The sequence below is a fragment of the Euleptes europaea genome, chromosome 1 (genome assembly GCF_029931775.1).
Source record: "Euleptes europaea isolate rEulEur1 chromosome 1, rEulEur1.hap1, whole genome shotgun sequence".
Taxonomy (NCBI): Eukaryota; Metazoa; Chordata; class Lepidosauria; order Squamata; family Sphaerodactylidae; genus Euleptes; species Euleptes europaea.
The window spans coordinates 7,697,695-7,720,041 of NC_079312.1; the positions used below are offsets into that span (position 1 = coordinate 7,697,695).

The 22,347-nt window shown below is 47.8% G+C and overlaps 1 protein-coding gene across 1 annotated transcript in view; it reads left to right on the top strand.

The window, feature by feature from the left end:
* Window positions 1–1,764: 1,764 nt before the first annotated feature.
* LOC130479732 (zinc finger protein 665-like) overlaps window positions 1,765–22,347 on the top strand; it is a 40,129-nt gene continuing 19,546 nt past the window's right edge. Inside the window, exons 1-4 of the mRNA XM_056852179.1 lie at window positions 1,765–1,855; window positions 16,669–17,325; window positions 17,392–17,895; window positions 18,648–18,709. Of these exons, the coding sequence (XP_056708157.1) occupies window positions 1,765–1,855; window positions 16,669–17,325; window positions 17,392–17,895; window positions 18,648–18,709 (1,314 nt within the window). The remainder of the gene's footprint in view (window positions 1,856–16,668; window positions 17,326–17,391; window positions 17,896–18,647; window positions 18,710–22,347) is intronic.

Below are 22,347 nucleotides of genomic sequence, written 5' to 3' on the forward strand. Positions count from 1 at the left end.
TATATACTGGAGGGAAAGATAACCAGCTGAATACACTGGTTAAGAATGGCTTTGACTTTTAGTTACACTCTTCCATAGCAATTAAACTCTCATAGGTTATCAAAACAGTTTCAGGCAGGTAGCTGGTGGGCCTGTAGTAGAAGAACAAAATGTAAGTTTGGAACCACCGGAAGGACATGTGATTTCCTAATGAGTTTTGGGTTGAGGCCGCGTAGACTTCCTGAGGATCCAGTGCTTTGGATCATTGTTTTTGAACCGTGGGAGGTGCCACAAAGAGGTGGATTCAAGTTTTTTGTGGTGCCCTATGTCCCCACGGATGGGATCTGTGATTTGTTGGTGACCCCACATAAGTGGTGAGTGAGTGGATGGTGAGTTTTGTGAGACCTCACCCCTCATCCCCCCTCCCGCCCCTTTCCTCATTCCCTCTGGGTCTGGTTGTGGCCCAGAACTACGTTTCCCAGAAAGCCTTGCGAGGAGGAGGAGGAGTGCGGTCGCCCTCGGTGGGAAGGGGGGAGAGGCTTTGTCCCCGAGGGTGGGGGGAGGAGGAAGGGGGTCTTGGGGGGACGACCATGGCGGGAGGAGGGGGCTCCTGCGCGCCTGCGGGGAAGGTGAGCGGAAGGTTTTCCTGAGGCGGGGTCTGGGGGGCGAGAGGAGGGGGGAGGGGGAAGAGGGGAAACATCCCTGCCTCGGGGGGCGAAAGGGCCGCAATGGAGGGAGGGAGGGGGCTCACAGCGCTCCTGCAGGGTGGAGCTGGCCCGGAGAGGGAGGGGGGGTTAGGCTCCTATGGCCTCAACTTTTCCTAGCAAAATTCACCATACGTGGGAAAAGAGACCCTTCTTGTGCACTGCCACTTCCAACAGGGACCTTGTTCGGTGTTTGGCATCTTTTGTAACCATTGTGGAGTGAGGGGCCATCTGTAAAACATCCTGTACCAGTTTTCACGTATGTCTGGTTCTCGGGTACAGAGTGATCCTCATTGTGCCATGGGAATAATTTCTCCCAAGATTTTGCATCTATTTGCTGATATTTCAAAAGTAGCTTGTAGATTCGACCAAGCAAATTGTCTTGATGTTTCACTATAATGGTTTCAAATTCCGTTTGTGCCCTAAGTGCACCCGTTTTGAAACCATCTTCCTGAAGTCTTGCTCTTAACTGTAGGTGTGTTAACCGATTTAGGTCCTTATTTTCTTTTTTCAAGCTAGATAATTGCTTAATCTCTCCAGATTTGCTGACAAAGTCTTGATAGGTCAGATACTTGTTGCATTTCCAGATAGATGGATCGTAGTAGGCTTCAAGCAGGGACCTAAGTATGGAGGGAAATGGACTAATCCTTTTTTCTTTTCTTTTTTGGTAACTGTTCCAGACTTTTAAAAGATCAGGTTTCATATTGCAGCCTTGTTGACACGATGATGATGAAAAAAGATCTTTATGTGTTTCTGAGGACGAAAGTAGTCTGTGAAAGCCGACTGTGATGTCAACTTTTTCTAATGTTGGATTTCTGTCCCCCTTTGTCTCTGTATGTCCTTTTTTTTAGTTGCTGGGTTTAGAGTTTTATCCCCTTCTGTTATTTTTCTTCTTTTGAAAAAAGAACACAATTTTTCTTGCCATCGGTTTGAGGTATTGCATTATTTTACTCAATAGACTGGTCGATGGGGCTCTTCTTTCACTCTTCAGCGCTCAGAGACAAGTATAGAAGATCAACTGGGCCATATTTTCCTCTTTCAGAGATCACCAGTGTCCTTTGAGGAGGTAGCCGTGTTCTTTATGGAGGAGGAATGGGTTCTGCTGGATCCCAGCCAAAGAAAGCTCTACTGGAAAGTGATGGAGGAAAATTACAAGACCGTGGGCTCCGTGGGTAAGGATCTTTTCCTCTTTGCCATGAAGGTGGAAGGGAACGGAGAGGCTGGCATCCTCCTTTGGCCCTCTTGAATTTCAGAACATACCTCTGTTTGCCACGGAAGAAAGAACAGAGCTCCCACAACTGGGGATGAATGTATTGATGCCAATACATTGATGCTGTGAAGAGAAGTATGTCAATGAGGAGGGCTCTGATTGGGATAGTCGATATCCAGTTAGGTTCCTGCTAGCAAATCCTGGCGGCCCCTGTTTTCTTCTTTTGCCTTTCTACTTTGACATGGAGTGGGTCTCCCACAGTCCTTTGTTTGAGTGACTGAGTCTAACGGGAGGAGGCGAGAAATGGCCTTGTCGATTTGATTGGACCAGAGGAGGGAGGGGCCTTGGCTGAGTGGCAGAGCTCCTTTTCCTTGTAATGTTCTGCTCTTCCATGTCCTGTTCAGAACAGGGCCCAGTCAGAGCCAAGCCGGGCACGGGGAGGGGCTGTGGCTCATTGGTGGAGCCTCTGCTTGGCATGCAGACGGTCCCAGGTTCAATCCCCGGCATCTGCAGTTAAAGTTACCAGGCAAGTAGGTGACCTCTACCTGAGACCCAGGAGAGCCGCTGCTGATCTGAGCAGAAAATACTGACTTTGGTGGACCAAGGGTCTGATTCAGTAGAACGCAGCTTCATGTGTTCATGCATGTTTCCCCTTTACTGTAGAAGATCAGGGAATCTAAGAGAATTAATGGAGACCAAGATGGATGGTGGAGGGGGGATCCCTTCTCTCCTCCCTGCTGTGCAGTTCAGAGAATATGCCTGTGGAAGTTGGAAGAACGAAAAAGTGAGCTTTGGCCTTCTTTGCCCCCACCCCAGACAGGAAATCTCCTGCCTTACTGAAACTTGGTGGGATGAGACTCACAATTGGAATATTAGGATTAAGGAGTACAACTTGTTTAAAAGGAATAGACAAATAAGGGAAGAGGAGTAACATTATACGTCAAGGATGTATATAGTGGTGAGAAAATACATGAATCAGCAGGGAAGGTTGGTTCATATTCTCTGGGTAAAAGTAAAAGAAATAAGATAGATAGATAGATAGATAGATAGATAGATAGATAGATAGATAGATAGATAGATAGATAGATAGATAATTTATTTACGGCCCTTAGCCAGATAAAACAGAATACATGGGCAAACAAAGAATTACAGTCCTAGTCTTATAACACTTAAAAAGAAAGTCACAACCGGGACACATCTGACAATTGCGCTAAGAGGCTGTACTATGGCGTCGAATTTTCATTGCTGCCATGCAAAATTTCACAACCTGAAGAGTGATCATCCCCTTGTAGGAGCATCTCAATCCTTTCTCCTGCCCTGTCAGGTCCCATTCTCGATAAGAGGGGCTCAATAAACTTCAAACGGGGTAATGTATAAAATTGCAGTTCAGGAGGACATGCTCAACAGTTTCTAAGTCCCCTGATTTGCAAGGGCAAAATCTCTCCTCCCAGGGTGTCTTCTTAAATTTCCCCTCTAGCATTGCAGAAGTTAAGGCTGCACATCTGGCCAGGGTAAAGGCCCCTCTATAATTGTTTATCTCTAAATAGTGGAGATAGGCTGCTGGTGCAAGGATGTATTTGGAATGGAGGGGTGCCATGAATAGAGGCGCCCTTGCTAAATCTGCTCTTCTCTCAATGTCTTTAATCCTTTGGGATATAATTAACTTAGCTTGTTCCCACCCTAACTGAAGTAGTGCTAGAGGTGTAAAACCCAAGTTATTTAATTTGTCTTCTATGGCTATCTCCCATTTTGACCTAAAGGTGTCACAAAGGATCAGTGGGAGAAGACCATTAGGGTTGAAATTAATTTTTAGCCAGAGATAAATTGAGGACAGGACAATCCTTGCCTCCACCTTCACCATCCCAGTTTCTAAATGGATCAGAGCATTTGGAACACATCTTGGCAATTGCAGGGCAGCTCTAAGAAACTTGGATTGCACACGCTCAATGGGAGTAAGAAGAGAGGGTGAAGAATCGAGTTGTGTTCCAGGTAGCATTTGTGCTAGGGTTTTCGCCTGATAAAGTTTAAGTGCTGTTGGAATGTAATGTGCCCCTTTGGTCCGGAGGAAATTGATTATTAATTGAGCTGATCTTTCCCCAAAATTGGCTACATGGGTATTATGGGCCAACTTGGAGCCAGATGCCTGGATTGTCGTTCCGAGATATTTATATCAGGTTACCTATTCCAGCCTGTGGCCATTAATGCTCCACCTCCTATATTTAGGACGTCTACCAAAGGCCATGACTTTTGTTTTATCGTAGTTGATCATCAAGCGTTCTTTCTCGCAAAACGTTGCCACTCTCATAAGCGCCCTCCTTAGACCAACTGGGGTTCTTGAAAGAATTACCACGTCATCGGCGTAGAGCAGTATATGTATATGCCTGTCTGCCAGTTTAGGAGGATGCAAATCTGGTGCTTTCAACGAACTAACTAGATTGTTTATATAGTAGGCCAAAAGCTGGGGGGGGGCGAGAAGACAACCCTGCCTAACTCCTCTATAGGTGTTTATGGGGGCAGTAAGATGTCCTCCTCTATTACACCTGACTCTCAGTGCTGTATGTTCGTGTAGGGCTCGCAGCAGCATCAGGAGCCTTTTGTCTATGTTTGTGGCTTCAAGCTTGTCCCAAAGTAAAGGTCTGGAGATCGAATCAAATGCTGCCCTGAAATCAGTGAATGAATCAATGAAGAGAAATGTGTCAATGAGGAGGGCTCTGATTGGGAAAGACAGTCGATATCCCGTTAGGTTCCTGCTAGCAAATCCTGGCAGCCCCTGTTTTCTTCTTTTGCCTTTCTACTTTGACATGGAGTGGCTCTCCCACAGTCCTTTGTTTGAGTGACTGAGTCTAACGGGAGGAGGCGAGGAATGGCCTTGTTGATTTGACTGGACCAGAGGAGGGAGGGGCCTTTGCTGAGTGGCAGAGCTCCTTTTCCTTGTAATGTTCTGCTCTTCCATGTCCTGTTCAGAGCAGGGCCCAGTGAGAGCCAATCTGGGCACGGGGAGGGGCTGTGGCTGCTTGGCATGCAGAAGGTCCCAGGTTCAATCCCCGGCATCTGCAGTTAAAGTTACCAGGCAAGTAGGTGAACTCTACCTGAGACTCAGGAGAGCCTCTACCTGAGACCCTAGAGAGCCGCTGCTGGTCTGAGTAGACAGTACTGACTGTGGTGGACCAAGGGTCTGATTCAATATAATGCAGTTTCATGTGTTCACGCATGTTTCCCCTTTACTGTAGAACATCAGGGAATCTAAGAGAATTAGTGGAGACCAAGATGGATGGTGGAGGGGGGATCCTTTCTCTCCTCCCTGTTGTGCAGTTCAGGGAATATGCCTGTAGAAGTTTGGAAGAACAAGGAAGTGAGCTTTGGCCTTCTTTGCCCCCACCCCAGACAGGAAATCTCCTACCTTACTGAAACTTGGTGGGATGAGACTCACAACTGGAATATTAGGGTTGAGAGGTACAATTTAGGGATAGACAAATAAGGAAGGGGGAAGGAGTAGCCTTATAGGTCAAGGATGTATATAATGGTGAGAAAATACATGAATCAGAGCTTAGAAGGTTAGTAGATATTCTCTGATTAAAAGTAAAAGGAATAAGAAATAATAGTGATATTATGGTAGGGGTCTGTTATAGACCGCCAGGCGAAGGACTCTTAGACCAGATGACAAAATTTGCAAAGAGATGGGACATAGAGGTCATGGGAGATTTCAGTTCTTTATTTATTTCTCACAGGGACTCAAGGCAGATTCCACATAGTGATCCACTGCAGTCACAAAAAATGGAACATTCAGTAGCCCAGAGGCACTAAGATTTTAGAAGTCTGGAACCACCAGGAAGAGCTGAAGCATAGCTTAAGTCTTCACCTGGCACACTGAGTGGTACAGAAATCACTTAAATAGGACCCTGCTTACCATAAGCTAAACAGAGCAGTATAGACCACAGTCCCTAACCATTTATCCAGAGCTAGTTCAGAAAGGAATTTTCCTCCAGACCATATTGGCCCAGGGATCCTGGAGGTTTCTTGCCTTCCTCTGGGCACAGAGTAAGGGCACTTTCACACAGCCTGAAGAATGCACTTTCAGTCCACTTTCAATGCACTTTGACGGTGGGTTTTACTGTGCGAACAGGCAAAATCCACTTGCAAATGATTGTTAAGGTGCACTGAAAGTGGATTGAAAGTGCATTATGTGGGCTGTGTGAAAATGCCCATTGACTCTAATGTGGGAATGATGGGGGAGGCTAGAGTGGTAGATTTCCTGCATTGCACAAGAGGCTGTACTACATGAGCCTGGAGGTCCCTTCCACCCTTATGTTCCTACATTCCTACCCTCCTTCCCCTGGAAAAAAAGCATGACTTTTGTTTATTCCGTTCCAATCAGTAAAAAATCAACTCCCACAGTCCAGTTGTCCATCTAGTCCAGCATCCTGTTCATACAGTGGCTGCGCTGGAGAGTCAGACATACTCACTAGAGAGTCCAAGCACTGCTCCTGAAGCTGCTTCCTGGCACTGGTGTTGTGGGGTTTACTGCCTCTGAATATGGAGGTTCACTTCAGTCACTATGGCTAGTAGTCCTTTATAAATGCAGTCTTGGGCTGCATCAACAGAAGTAGAGTGTCCGGATCACGCAAAGTGATGCTATCACTTTACTCTGCTCTGGTTAGACCTCACCTAGAGTACTGTGTTCAGTTTGGGGCACCGCAGTTTAAGAAAGATGTAGACAAGCTGGAACGTGTCCAGAGGAGGGCAACAAAGATGGTGAGGGGTCTGGAGACCCAGTCCTATGCAGAAAGGTTGAAGGAGTTGGGTATGTTTAGCCTGAAGAGGAGAAGACTGAGAGGGGATATGATAACCATCTTCAAGTCCCTTCTCTCCTCCCTGTTGTGCAGTTCAGGGAATATGCCTGTGGAAGTTTGGAAGAACGAGGAAGTGAGCTTTGGCCTTCTTTGCCCCCACCCCAGACAGGAAATCTCCTACCTTACTGAAACCTGGTGGGATGAGACTCACAACTGGAATTTAGGGATAGACAAATAAGGAAGGGGGGAGGAGTAGCCTTATAGGTCAAGGATGTATTGACCTCCCCACAGGGAGCTGTCATATAGAGGAGGGTGCCGAGTTGTTTTCTGTTGCCCCAGAAGGTTAGAGCAGAACCAACAGGTTGAAATTAAATCAAAAGAGTTTCCATCTAGACATTAGGAAGAATTTTCTAACAGTTAGAGTGGTTCCTCAGTGGAACAGGCTTCCTTGGGAGGTGGTAAGCTCTCCTTCCCTGGAGGTTTTTAAGACATTAAGCAAATGATGAGAGGGAGGGCATCTTGGCTATCTTCTGGGCATGGAGTAGGGGTCACTGGGGGTGTGGTGGGTAGTTTTGAATTTCCTGCATTGTGCAGGGGTTGGACTAGATGACCCTGGTGGTCCCTTCCAACTTTATGATTCTATGATTAATTTGCTACAGGTCTGACCTGCTTATGCCCCTTGTCAACCCCATAGCTCACTTTGCTCCTATATTTTGTGATAATTTCTGCCTGCCGCAAACAGGCAGTCTTCGGTTCCATTGCAAATACCAGAGGTCATTTGTCCATTTCTACATCATATTGCTCCCCAATGGGTACCCAAAGCACCTTATGTCCTTCTTTCCTCCTCCAATTTATCCTCACAACAACTTCAAAAAGGATGTGGACAGAATGGGGCTGGTGCAAAGGAAAAGTGTGAGGATGATCAGGGGCCTGGAGACCAAGCCCTAGGAAGAAAGGCTGACAGATTTGGCAATGATCAGTCTGGAGAAGAGGCTGAGGGGGAACATGATTGCTCTTTTCAAGTATTTGAAAAAAAGAGAGCAGGGAGCTATTCCTTTTGGTAGCAGAGGGTAGGACTCGCCATAATGGGTTTAAACTACAAGAGGATGGACACTTGTCAGGGGTGCTTTAGGCTGATCCTGCATTGAGCAGGGGGTTGGACTAGATGGCCTCTGTGTCCCCTTCCAGCTCTGTGATTTTATGATTCTATCGTCCGAGGTCTGGCCGAGAGGGTACGCCTGGCCCGAGGTCACCCAGGAAGTGCCCAGGAAGAGTCCTGGGTATTGGAAGCTGGGTCTCTTAGGTCCTAGATAGACACTCTAACCACTACACCACACTGGCTCTGTTAGCTCAGGGAAGCTCCCTTTGTTTTTTACAGGGAGATAATTTCCACCTTCCCTGCCTGTGCTTCCGTTCTCCTCTACAGGGACACAGGCTAGCTTATTCTGTTCTCCCTCCTCCTTTACACCTTACAACTGTTTGAAGTAACAATGAGTAGTGTGTAAAGGAACTGAGAAGGAGACCTAACAGGGGCGGGCAAGTTGTTAGCTAGATACAGCTGTAAGGTTAGAGACCCTTCCATTCTTTTGTGTCACCTCTTGTCTGTCCTTAGACTGATAATCTCAGGTCTATTTCTGCCTTCTCGGAAGTAACTTCTCTATCCCTCTTCAGCCAGTTGGACAGCTAGGGGCAACACTGTTTCTCAGCTTTCCTATCTAAAGAAGTGAGCTGTGACTCATTAAAGCTCAACCCCTGCCAGAAAGTTTGTTAGTCTTGAAGTTGCTACTGGACTCTTGCTCTTTTCTACTGCTACAGAAAGACTAACATAGCTACCCATCATGAGGTTTCCTATCTGAAGTGTAGTTTCCGAATAAACATTTAACTTTATCTTTAATCAGCGAGTCTGCCTCTTTTCTGCGTTCTTAGCACTCTGCCAGCAACAACAACCCTAAGAGGCAGGTCTGGCTGAGACCAAAAGTCAGGCAGCAACCTTCAGTGGCAGATTGGAGATTCGAACCCAGAGCTTCATGATCCTAATCGGACATTCCAATGACATTCCACAGGCAAGCTGTGCCAGGTCAAGGAAAAGACTGAACCTCCCGCCCTGTGTTTTTTCACAGAGTTCATCTTTCCCACCCTCATGTCTCTGCTACTCACACTTTCCTGGCTTCTCATGAGTAAACCTTTGTTTCTATTTCAAAGAACAGAGTGATGGAGTAGAGTGAATCTGTGGCAGGATGGTCTGATCCAATTCCTTTCTGGCACTGAGAGTCGCATCATCATCATCCTGAGGCAGGTGGCCAGTTTTGAGACACCTGAGTTCTGTCTTCCACCATCAATCATGGGTTCCAAGGCAAGAAGCACATGGCTGGAGGTGGGATCTGGGGATTAGGATTCCTTACATGTTTGGAAAGGCTTTTTGGGGGGAAACCTCATTTTCCACTGTATTCCTGGTTCCACATTATTTCCTTTTTGTTATTGTGTGGTATGAACCTTCCCCTTAGTGACAAGATGTTCTTAGGGTAGCAAAAGGAAAAGCTTTGGGTCTCTTTTGTGAGGCAGGTTTTGTATTGAGCCCGAAGAGTACACAGATCACTGAAACAGGGGGGTTTCAGAAAACAGCAAAGATTTATTTATTGATGTACATACGAAGCTGCCCCACATACGAAGCTGCCCCACATATGAAGCTGCCCCACAAATGAACAACAAAACCTTCTCTTCCACATTCCCAGGTGCTTTGGGCTTTTTCATTCCATTTGTGTCTTGTTGCAGGAAACTACATTTCCCAGAAGGCCTTGCAAGCACCAGAGAGGTCAACCCTGTCTGTTGTCGATGTCCAAGTAGCAGTTTTTCCTGGAGTTGGAGAAGGAAAAATTTGCAATATGGAACCCCAGAGGGCCTCTCTTCTCTCTTGTTTCCCCTGGCTGAAGGGAGAATTTGACTCTTGCACGTCTGTAGGAAAGGTGAGTTCAGGATTTCCTCAACAGCTCTTGAGTAAGAATAGGAGACGGAGAGAAATCGCTTGTGAACAGAAGTGAAAGTAGAAGAGGTGGCCGGATGGAGCATAGAAGGGGACTCTATGTTTTCACTCTCTTGAACATGTTCCAGGCAACCAGCCAGGCATTTATTTTATTATTAAAACTTAGGTGAACTCCTGGTCACATGCAGCAGGGTTCATTGTCTTACCTTACTGGGTCCCCATTCTCATTGTTGTTTTTTGCGAGCTCCAAAAGCTACTCCCAAGGAGGCATTTGGCCATATTTTGCGCCTTTAAAAACCTTCTGTTGCTCCCTTTGGAGTGTGATTCCCATGAGCGACATCCTCAAGGTGGTCTCTGACTCAGCAGCTGGTCTGAAGTCAAGTCGGTCTTTATTACGACCCACAGGCCATTCAGAAGCAGAGTGAAACTTCTGCTCAGAGAACAGAGATTCCAATAAATCAAGTGTGCCTGTTCATAAAATCTACCTTGGAAAATCACGTGAGCCGGTGTCTCTATGAGGTTAACAGAGCAAGGACAACATTTACAATTAGGCAGAAGTTTTGGTACCTTCCTGTCAGGCATGCTGATCGCAGTACGTTAAATGTACTCAGTGTCAATGCGTGGTGATATCTTGGAACTCTTAGTATAGATAGGTAACATGCATACTGATGTGTGATCATTGGAGCTAAGTTAAATAGTAGACGACAACACACACTGGAAATCAAAATCCTTTATATGGTCATTAACCGCTAAACTAGCTTTACTTAACCACATGGATTGTAACAAGGGAGGGGAAAGATGGAAAGTGATCAATTTCTTGTCTATTGGGTTGAGCTGAATTGGAGCCACCATGGTGTAGTGGTTAAGAGCGGTGGTTTGGAGCGGTGGACACTGACCTGGAGAACCAGGTTTGATTCCCCACTCCTCCACATGAGTGGTGGATGCTAATCTGGTGAACTGGATTAGTTTCCCCACTCGTACACATGAAGCCAGCTGGGTGACCTTGGGCTAGTCACACTCTCTCAGCCTCACGTAGCTCACAGGGTGTCTGTTGTGGGGAGGGGAAGGGAAGGTGATTGTAAGCGGGTTTGATTCTCCCTTGTGGGAGAGAAAGTCGGCATATAAAACAACTCTTCTTCCCTTTCAGGGATCGCCAGTGTCCTTTGAGGAGGTAGCTGTGTTCTTTACGGAGGAGGAATGGGCTCTGCTGGATCCAGGCCAAAGAAAACTCTTCTGGGAAGTTACAGATGAAATTTACGAGACTGTTGCCTCTCTGGGTAAGGATTATTTCTCTTTTATTATGCACACACAAGAGAAAGGAGGGGATTGCATTTTGCTTTGACACTCTTGAATTTCAGGAGACAATTCCCTTTGCCACAGAGGGAGGAATGGAACTCCCGCACCTGGGGATGTTACAGCATGAGAAAAGGAAAGCACTAAATATTTGAATGCTGTTCTGTATGTCAGGGAATATCTCTTTGGAAGCTTGGAAGTACGAGGAGATGCACTTTGGCCCCCTGGCCCCTCCTTTGCCCACCCAGCCCCGGATAGGTACCTTCCTACCTTCCTTCCGCTGGAAAAAAAAATTGTGGCTTCTGTTTATTCAGCTGAAATCTTTCAAGAATTGAGTCCCGTTTCTCTTCTTTAAGAATACAAGAGAAGTGTTGTGGATCACTCCAGTTGTCCATCTAGTCCAGTGTCCTGTTTCACACAGTGGCTGATCAGCTGCCCTGGAGAGCCAAAAGACAGGGCACAGAGGCCGTGTTCTTTTCCTGATGTTGCCTGCTGGTGCTGCTACCCATGGGTTTGTGTGTGTTAAGTGCCGTCAAGTCTTTTCCGACTCATGGTGACCCTATGAACCAATGTCCTCCAAAAAGTCCTATCATTAACAGCCTTTCTGTGGTCTCGCTAACTAAGGGCTGTGGCTTCCTTGATTGAGTCGATCCATTTCATGTTGGCTCTTCTACTTTTCCTAGCATTATTGTCTTTCCCAGTGATCCTTGTCTTCTCATATTGTGACCAAAGTACAATAGCCTCAGTTTAGTTATTTTAGCTTCTGGTGACAGTTCAGGCTTGATTCGATCTAGAACAGTGGTTCTCAACCTTTTTTGAGCCGCGACCCCCTTTTACAATTGCCAAGTAACCTGCGACCCTCATCACATTTGCATAAATTTGCATAAATTTGCATAAATTACATTTGCAATAGGATAAACACATTTTTTTGGCAGTCCGGGGTATCCATATATATAATTGCTTTAAATTTTAAAGTTTAAAACAAACAAGCAAACGGTACTACCACCTGTTGCGCAGCGGCTATGACTGTGTGGCGCGGCAACCTTTCCTGGCATGGAGGAAAGAGTGCCTCTGAGCATGCACTGGGTTCCTTGTCCTCCCCTCTCTCCCCAAAAACTCTTCCAAGCAGGCCGGGGTTCTCGCGAGGAAACCCCCTCTCTTGTGACTGGGTCACTGCTTGTGCACAGAACTGCAGTTATCCCTCAAAGCGGAGCTCCGTTTAATCACCTCACAAGAGCGAAGGGCCAGGAAAGAGCCGAGGGCCGCTTATCCCGCTCGGACTTTTCGTGCCTTTTTCTCCCCTCCACCAGTCACCACTCCTCTGCGCCTCACCGAACCTGCGCGCTCGAGGGGGAAATCCCGAACTGCGCATGCACCTCAACTCTCTCCCCCTTGGCCTTGCCAGAGCGGAACTGATGACCCAGGGCAGAGCGGAACTGATGACTCAGGGCAGAAAAGCGAAGCCACACTACAGACATACGCACTTGGATTCCAGGCTGAAGCTCCCGCCCCACCCGAGCGCGGCTAAAAGTAAAAACAATGTGGCTGTAGCGGCCTCAAGGGGGACCCCCCTCTTCTTTTCCGAGACCTGAACTGGCCGAGCCAGGGGAGCTTCCTCGGCCTCCCACACATCCTGCCGCATCATCCGCCCAGCGCAGGTGCAACCGCGCCCAGGGCTGGCCCACCCGCCTCTCAGCTGGGCAGCAGGACTACAGCTGGTGTGCTGCAGCACACCGCCGCGTCTCTGCAGCTTGGCTCCTTCTGGCTGTCAGTCGGCCAGTTCCTCTCCTCTCTGCTTGGGGTCTTCCCTGCCCTCGCGGACGGATCAGGGTTACAGGGCGTCTGGGTTAGTCCTGGACAGCCCGGGATGGGGGCTGTCCCAGGACAGTGGCGGCGACCCCCCAGAAAACACTTCGCGACCCCCTTGGGGGTCCCGACCCCCAGGTTGAAAACCACTGATCTAGAACCCATTGATTTATCTTTTTTGCTGTCCACGGTATCCATAAAACTCTCCTCCAACGCCACATTTCAAAGGAATCTACTTTCTTCCTGTCGGCTTTTTTCATTGTCCATACATAGGGGGTTACCACACTTTGTATTCCCAGCAATGTATTAAGAGTTTGAAAATGTTATAAAAAACATCGCTTTAAAAGAGTTTTTGGATACCACGGCTTATAAATGGTTGGAAGACATCTTCACAGCTAAAGGGGCCAAACAAAGTGCGAACAGTATTTTTTATAACATTTTCAAACTCTTAATACATCGCTGGGAATACAAGTGCGGTAACAGCCATAGTAAAGGGGAATAGTATGGCATGAATTAACTTGATCTTGCTTGCCAGTGACACATCCTTAGAAATCTTTTCTAGCTTTTTCACGGCTGCCCCTCCCAGACTCAATCTCCTTCTGATTTCTTGGTTGCAGTCTCCCTTTGGGTTGATGGTAGAGACTGAGAATAGAAAGCCTTGAACAATTTGAATTTCCTCATCATCAACTTTAAAGTTGAGTAATTTCTCAGCAGTCATTACTTTTGTCTTCTTAATGTCCAGGTGTAGTCCTATTTCTGACCAGAGGTGTGAGGCAACCTGTGAGGCAACCTGCTGGCGTCAAGCTGGAGTTGCCAGGAAGAGGAATTATGTCTAACCAATCATTGAACGAATACAGGAACATCTGACCTAGCCCACCATCTAAATCTAATCCAGTTTTCCTTTTGATATGTTCTGCAAATAAATTGAAGAGGCAGGGAAATATAATACATCCTTGTGAGGCACGTTTGCCAATTGGGAACCATTCTGTTTCTCCATATTCTGTCCTCAGAGTAGCCTGTTGTCCAGAGTACAAGTCGCACGTCAAAACAATCAGATACTATGGCACACCCATTTCTTTTAAAACTAGCCATAGCTTTTCATGATCCATGCAGTCAAAAGCTTTGCTGTAATCTATGAAACGCAAGCCGATTTCCTTTTGAAATTCTCAATGTAAATTTGCAATATGATCTCTAGTGCTGCTTCCTTTTCTGAATCCAGCTTGAACATCAGGCATTTCTCATTCCATGTATAGTAACAGTCCTTGTTGTACGATTTTGAGCATCACTTTAATCGCATGAGAAATTAATGTGATTGTCCGATAGTTGCTGCTGTTTTTACTATTTTTGGAACTGGACAGTAAATTGACGTTTCCAGTCTTGAGGCCATTGTTTGTTTTCAACATTTGTTGGCATATTCTTGTTAAGATTTTGAATGGACTCTATTTATGTAGCTTGGAAGAGCTCTATTTGCTCCTGATTTGTTTCTCCCAGTCGCTCTCAGAGCAGCTTTCACTGCCTCTTCTAAAATCATAGGTTCTTCAAAAGATTTGAAGCGGGTCGTGCTGTTCAGATGACAGGCTCTTAGAATGTATCACTTACTGAGAAGTGAAGTTATCTTATTCAGCCAGTCATCGAGTAAGCAGGACTCAACAACTTTACCTACTTTTAAAAAGCAAGTCTTTTTATTGATATACTTCTAGTAAAATATGTGTAAACACAGATTATCAAGTCTTTAACACTTCTATAAAAACTCTTGTCAAAGTACAATGTATGTACTATATTTTTCGCTCCATAAGACGCACTTTTTTCCTCCTCAAAAGTGAGGGGAAATGTCTGTGCATCTTATGGAGTGAATGCCGGCTGGGCGCGTGCACGTCGGGATGGCGCGAGCCGGCATTCCCCGCCCCGACGGCCAGCTGGGAGGCGGATGGGGCCGCACAGAGCTGGCTGGTTTGCATGGCAGTAGACACGGCCTCCTGACTGAGACCCCCTTCCCCCCGGAGACCAGGTCTACCCATTGGTTTCTATGCGCATGGCCAGCATAGGGGGGGGAGAGAAGAAAGCGGCAGCCTGACTGTGCCCGGGAGAGGGGGGGCTGCGGGGAATGCGAGCCAGGCCCTCTCAGGGGCCAGGATCGCAAGGGAGAGGGGCAGTGGGGAAAGCGAGCCTGGCCTTCTCTGGGGCCAGGATCACTCGGGAGGGGGGCGGTGGGGGGCAGGCAGCGCCGCGTGGCTCAAAGCTTCCGCCGCGCAGCTGGGCAGTCCAGGGAAGGGGCGGCGGGCAGTCCAGGGAAGGGGCGGCGGGCAGTCCAGGGAAGGGGCGGGCTGCGCTGGATGGCTGGGAGGGGCCTCCTGCCCCCCAGCTGGCTGGCGGCGGCCCAGCCGGCTCCCGGGGCGGCCTGGCTCCACGCCCTGCTGCCGCTGTGCTGGGTGGCTGGGAGGGGCCTCACGCCCCCCAGCTGGCTGGCGGCTTTAAAGCCTGCTCCCGGGGCGCGTGGGCTCCGTGCTGGGCTGCCGCGACCGGGGGTCGGCCATGGCTCCCAGGGCCTCTTGGCAGCTTTGCCCTTCTCCCTGGGGGCCGGATTCACACACACATTCGCTCCATAAGACACACAGACATTTCCCCTCACTTTTGAGGAGGAAAAAAGTGCGTCTTAGGAGCGAAAAATAAGGTATGCCTCTGTTGATACACCCCATGACCATGTTAGCCTTTTTTGCTGCTGCATCACACTGGTGGCTCATATTGAGTTTACAATCCAGCCATACCGCAAGATCCTGTTCACGCACTCTGCTACCCAGAAGTGTATCCTCCATCCAGTATGCATGCTTCTCATTTTTAAAATATTGTCGAAGGCTTTCACGGTCAGAGTTCATTGGCTCTTGTAGGTCAGGGGTGGGGAACCTCAGGCCCGGGGACCGTATGCGGCCCCCGAGGACATTTTTTATGGCCCTCGGGAGCTGCTGCAGAGGCGGGGCACAGGCGGCCCTTCCAGAGGGTGTTCCTGGTGCCACGGCTTGCAGCAGCGCTGCAGCGCCCTTTGGACCTCCTCTCGCCGACTGTCGGCTGTTGAGCAGCGAGAGGGAGGGGGAAAGAGGCTGGCGGCTCCCGGCGGCAGAGCATGCATGCAGGAGCCGATCGGGCTTCGGGGGACCCTTTTGTGGACTCTGGGGAGGAGAGGGCATGGAGACTGGGGCCGGGTCGCGCTGGGCTCTGTGCGCCTCTGGGTGTGTGTGTGTGGGCAGGGGAGGCTGGGGCCCAGTCGCGCGGGGCCAGCAGGGGTGTGTGTGTGTGGGGGGAAGGCTTTTCTCTCTTTTCTTCCTCTTTTTCTGTCACTCTTCTTTCTCTCCCTCTTTCTCCCTCTTTTTCTGTCTCTTTCTTTGTCTCCCTCCGTCCTTTTCTTTGTCTCCCTTCGTCCTTTTCTTTCTTTCTCCCTCTCTCTCCATTTCTTTCTCCCTTTCTCTCCCTTTCTCCCTCCCTCCCTTTTCCTCTTTCTCTGTTTTCCTTCCTCCCTTGCCGATCGACTGTGGACTGTGCCCCCCTGGCACCTCGTTTGCTCGGGCCCACTGCTGGCTGCCCTTCCGCCTGGGAGGGGGGAGTGGGGGTACCCTGCAGGCCTTCTCTGTGTGGCCTCCCATGGGGTTGCCAACCTCCAGGTGGTGGCTGGAGACCTGGCAACCCTAGCCTCTTCCCCCCCACCGGGAGATCTACACCTGGTATGGCCCCTGAATGATGTCATAAATGTGCAAATGGCCCTTGGCAGGAAAAAGGTTCCCCACCCCTGTTTTAAGAAATATCTGTCTTATCTGTCCATGGTTCCAGCCTCCAGTTTGAAGTCTGTCCATATTTTTTCCTTTTCTTTAAACAAAAAAATATTTTCATTTTTCAGTTTCTGTCTCTCTTTTGCAGTTCCAGATATGAGGGAGATGGTGAGAGAAAAGGAATCAGCAAGGACGGTTGTGGAAAATAATGAAGATAAATGCTTGGAATGTGGAAAGTGCTTCTCTTACAATGGCAGCCTAACGATGCATCAAAGGGTTCACACAGGAGAAAGACCATATAAATGCCTGGAGTGTGGAAAGTTCTCTCAGAATGGCAACTTAACTAAGCATCAAAAGGTTCACACAGGGGAGAAGCCATATAAATGCCTGGAGTGTGGAAAGTGCTTCTCTTCCAGTAGCCACCTGACTGTACATCAGAAGGTTCACACAGGGGAGAAGCCATATAAATGCCTGGAGTGTGGAAAGTGCTTCTCTTGCAATAGTGTCCTAACTTCACATCAGAAGGTTCACACAGGGGAGAAGCCATATGAATGCCTGGAGTGTGGAAAGTGCTTTTCTTTGAATGGTAACCTAACTAAACATCAAAAGGTTCACACAGGGGAAAAGCCATATGAATGCCTGGAGTGTGGAAAGTGTTTCTCTTGCAATAGTATGCTAACCAGACATCAAAAGGTTCACAGAGGAGAGAAGCCATATGAATGCTTGGAATGTGGAAAGCGCTTTTCTCTAAATGGCTACCTGACTGTACATCAAAAGGTTCACACAGGGGAGAAGCCATATAAATGTTTGGAGTGTGAAAAGTGCTTTACTTGGAATAGCTACCTAACTCAACATCAAAGATTTCACAGAGGGGAGAAGCCATATAAATGCCTGGAGTGTGGAAAGTGCTTCTCTTCCAGTAGCCAACTGACTGTACATCAAAAGATTCACACAGGGGAGAAGCCATATAAATGCATGGAGTGTGGAAAGTGCTTCTCTAGCAATAGCGGCATAAGTTCACATCAAAGGATTCACACAGGGGAGAAGCCATATCAATGCCTGGAGTGTGTAAAGTGCTTCTCTCAGAATTCCCAGCTAACTACACATCAAAGGGTTCACACAGGGGAGAAGCCATATAAATGCATGGAGTGTGGAAGGTGCTTCCCTTACAATAGCGGCCTAACTCAACATCAAAGGGTTCACACAGGGGAGAAGCCATATAAATGCATGGAGTGTGGAAAGTGCTTCTCTTGCAAGGGCACCCTAACTACGCATCAAAAGGTTCACACAGGGGAGAAGCCATATAAATGCCTGGAGTGTGGAAAGTGCTTCTCTGAGAATGGCAGCCTAACTAGACATCAAAAGGTTCACACAGGTGAAAGATCATATAAATGCTTGGAGTGTGGAAAGTGCTTCCCGTACAATATGAGCCTAACTTCACATCAAAGGATTCACACAGGGGAAAAGCCATATAAATGCCTGGAGTGTGGAAAGTGCTTCTTTCAGAATTCCCAGCTAACTATACATCAAAGGGTTCACACAGGGGAGAAGCCATATAAATGCATAGAGTGTGGAAAGTGCTTCTCTTACAATAGCGGGCTAATTAACCATCAAAACATTCACACAGGGGAGAAGCCATATAAATGCCTGGAGTGTGGAAAGTGCTTCTCTTGCAATGGCACCCTAACTACGCATCAAAGGGTTCACACAGGAGAAAAGCCATATAAATGCCTGGAGTGTGGAAAGTGCTTCTCTGAAAAAGGCAGCCTAACTAGACATCAAAAGGTTCACACAGGAGAAGCCATATGAATGCTTCGAATGTGGAAAGCGCTTCTCCCTAAATGGCCACCTGACTGAACATCAAAAGGTTCACACAGGAGAAAAGCCATATAAATGCCTGGAGTGTGGAAAGTGCTTCTCTGAAAAAGGCAGCCTAACTAGACATCAAAAGGTTCACACAGGAGAAGCCATATGAATGCTTCGAATGTGGAAAGCGCTTCTCCCTAAATGGCCACCTGACTGAACATCAAAAGGTTCACACAGGAGAGAAGCCATATAAATGCTTGGAGTGTGGAAAGTGCTTCACTTCTAATGGTGAGCTAACTAAACATCAAAGATTTCACACAGGGGAGAAGCCATATAAATGCCTGGAGTGTGGACAGTGCTTCTATTCCAGTAGCCACCTGACTGTACATCAAAAGGTTCACACGGGAGAAACCATATACATGCTTGGAGTGTGGAAAGTTCTTCTCTTCCAATGGCCAACTGACTGTACATCAAAAGCTTCACACGGGAGAAACCATATAAATGCTTGGAGTGGAAAGTGCTTCCGTTACAATAGGAGCCTAACTTCACATCAAAAGGTTCACACGGGAAAAGCCATATAAATGCCTAGAGTATTGAAAGTGCTTCTCTCGCATTGATACCCTAACTACACATCTGAGGGTTCACAGGGGAGAAGCTACCTAAAATAGAGTGTGGTGTAAGTCTAGCCATCTTAATTCATCTCATAGCCACTGGGTGTGTAAGATTGTCGGTTTCATTGGTGACTGCTAAAGTTAAAGAAAAGGCTTCTGATAACAAAGTGTCGTTCTGCTAATGGGTTTTTAAATACCTTGCTTTGTGTTTTCTGTTTTTTATTTTATAATGTAATACCTGTTCTCTTAAGAAAAGCCCTTCTGGATCAGACCAAGGCCCACCAAGTCCAGCTGTCTGTTCACACAGTGGCCAATCGGGTGCCTCTGGGAAGCGCCCAAACAAGACAACTGCAGCAGCATTATCCTGCCTGTTTTCCATAGCACCTAATAGGCATGCTTCGTTGATACTGGAGAGATTAGGTGTGCATCATGACTAGTATCAATTTTGACTAGGAGCCATGGCTAGTTATATTCTCTATGAACATGTCCATTTCAGAAATAGCAAGGCTGACATCAGTATCTGACAAGACAGGTTCTAGATCTTGGGCATCTAGATGGAAAGTACCTGGAAAGTCCCTGACTGATGTCATTCAGGAAACCAGCTTGAACCAGTTTAGACCAAAGCTGATTCAAGGTCCAGCAATAGGTGCAGTGACTCAGCACTGACCTGATTGGTGTGTGGTAGCAAGGAACTGTATGTATATGAATAGCCCTGTAACCAATGTGTGGGAAAATATAGTGGATGGAAGAAGTGTTGGTGATTACTGTGAATCTGAATACTGTAAATAAATCAAGCACTGCTTTTATGTAGTAAGGATCTCTGGTGGTTTTTCCTGGGACTTCTGACTAATCTGCTAGCTCCTGCGACAGTCCACCCCCTCTTAAAGCTTTCCAGGTTGGTATGTCAGCTCTGAATCACCAGCTAAATCACCAGCTAAATCCCAGGGAAGAGCCGGCATAAGACAAAACATCAGTACAGAGAATAACATTGTGACCTTGAGGCTAACCACCTGGCCAGCCACTGAACAACAGGCTGGTGCCTGACATTCTGCCCCCTCTAAGGCCCCCCTCCCCCCATGTCTGGTGGGGAAGGACAATCCGGGTACAACGCATGGAACTGATGCACCAACCTGGGGGCGGAGATGTGGTGATGCGCAACCCACTCATCGTAAGCAGGGCCAAAATATTTCCACTGAACTAGAGTCCCCCCCTGTGGATACGGGAGTCAAGGATTTTGGACACCTCAAAATGTTCTTCCCACCCACCACACTAGACACCTCTGGGGGGACTTCGGAGTGCCACTCGGGCGAGGGGACATGTTTCAAAAGGCTAACATGGAAAACAGGATGGACCTTTCTCAGTGCCTTAGGGAGAGCGAGTTCCACCGTTACTGGATTGACAATTCTCGCTATGGGAAAAGGGCCAATGAATCTTTCACTGAGTTTCTTGCATGGACACAGGGACCGCAAGTTGTTGGTGGACAAGTACACTAAGTTCCCCACCTTGAGCTCCCACCCTGGAGAACGATGCTTATCGGCTTGGGCTTTGTATCTTTGTTTAGCATGTTCCAATTTTTTTTGCAACCATGGCCAAGTGGTTTGAATTGTGTGCTCCCACTCAGAAACGTCTGCACCTCCCTCCTCCCTCGAAACATCCACACTGCCCAGAGGGCCGAACTCTTTCCCATACACAATGCAAAACGGGCTGAAACCTGTAGACTGATGCACAGCATTGTTGTAGGCATATTCTGCAAAGGGTAAGAGATTCACCCAGTCATCTTGATGGTAGTTGACATAACACCGTAAATAACACTCAGACACAGCTTTTACCCGTTCGGTCTGCCCATCGGTCTGAGGGTGAAATGCACTTGACAGCCCCTGCTCTACCGCCACCAATTTGAGAAAAGCTCTCCAAAATTTGGCTACCTATTGAGGTCTGCGGTCGGAGACCACCTTACGCGGAAAAGAATGGTATTTGAAGACGTGACACAAATAAGCGGTCCAATTTTGGGGCGGAGGGCAAACCTGTTAAAGGAACCAAATGCACTTGCTTAGAAAATAGATCCGTTACCACCCACAGTACCGTTTCCCCTTTATTGAGAGGGAGATCAGTCATAAAATCCATTGCAATAACTTCCCATGGTCCTGAGGGAGTTTCTAGAGGCTGCAACAATCCGGGTGGTTTTCCCGGGGACCGTTTTGAATTGGCGCAGATGGGACAACTGCGAAAGAACAAGTGTAGTCTGGTCACATTTTCGGCCACCAAAACTCGCCGGAGGAGGTATAGTGTTTTAACAAACCCAAAATGTCCTGCAGTCTTTGCTCCATGCGCAAGGTGCAACACCTCCCTTTGGAGTACTTCTGGCACATATAGTCTGGCATTTTTAAGATAGAGTTCCCCGCGCTGGTCAAGATCTGTGGGGAGAGTACTGGCCGAACGCTCAGCTTGATAACCTTGGATTAAGGCGTCTTTGAAAGAAATGGGTAGTCCCTCTAGTAGAGGATCGCTCGGAGCTGGGTTAGAAAGTTCGAGAGGCTCCCTGGGTGAAGAGCTGGTGGGCGCTTCCCCCGACGGATTCGTCAGCGGTGTTGGGGAAGGGGGGTGAGCGTTTTCGGTGAGCTAGCAGGCGCTTCCGTGACTTCCAGGGAACGTTGTGTTTGAGCCCTGGTCTGCACGGCTAACGTGGGCAGTCCCCTCTGTTCTGGAGTGAAAAGAGACTCTGTGGGGCGTTCTAGTTTATTGGGATACTGGGGATGCCTGGACAAAGCATCTGCCAGCTGGTTTTGCTTCCCCGGGACATGTTTTATTACAAACTGAAATTTGGAAAAGAAATCCGCGCGCAGGGCCTGTACCCTAACCTCCTCCCGGACTAGTTGATGGAGTACTTCTCTGGCAGTAGCTGTTCCCGGTCTCCCTTCCTGGGATGACCTGTCATCCCCCCCTCCAGAGGAAGAGGTCAATCCAGCTGCTGCCGCCATGCAGAACTTAGGAAAGAGGCTCAAGCCCCATTCCTCACAAAAACAAATCAAACAAGAGAAAAGTTCTTGGTGGGTTTAGTGTTGCAATGTCAGCTCTGGATCACCAGCTAAATCCCACAAACGAACTCCTAGGCAGGTTTTCCATAGAAGGTTGTTTATTGAGAAATAGGCACAGTAGTAAGCAGAAAGTGACTTGGAAATAAGCAACGACACTAATGGGGAAATGCTGAGGGTGCAGGAAATATAAAGAAGAGCAAACTTTCAGAACAGCTCTGGGTTGCCACGGCAAACCCCCCCCCCCCGTTCCCTGTTCTCAGGGTCTTGTTCCCAGGGAAGAGCTGGTGTAAGACAAAACATCAGTACAGAGAATAACATTGTGACCTTGAGGCTAACCACCTGGCCAGCCACTGAACAACAGGCCGGTGCCTTCAC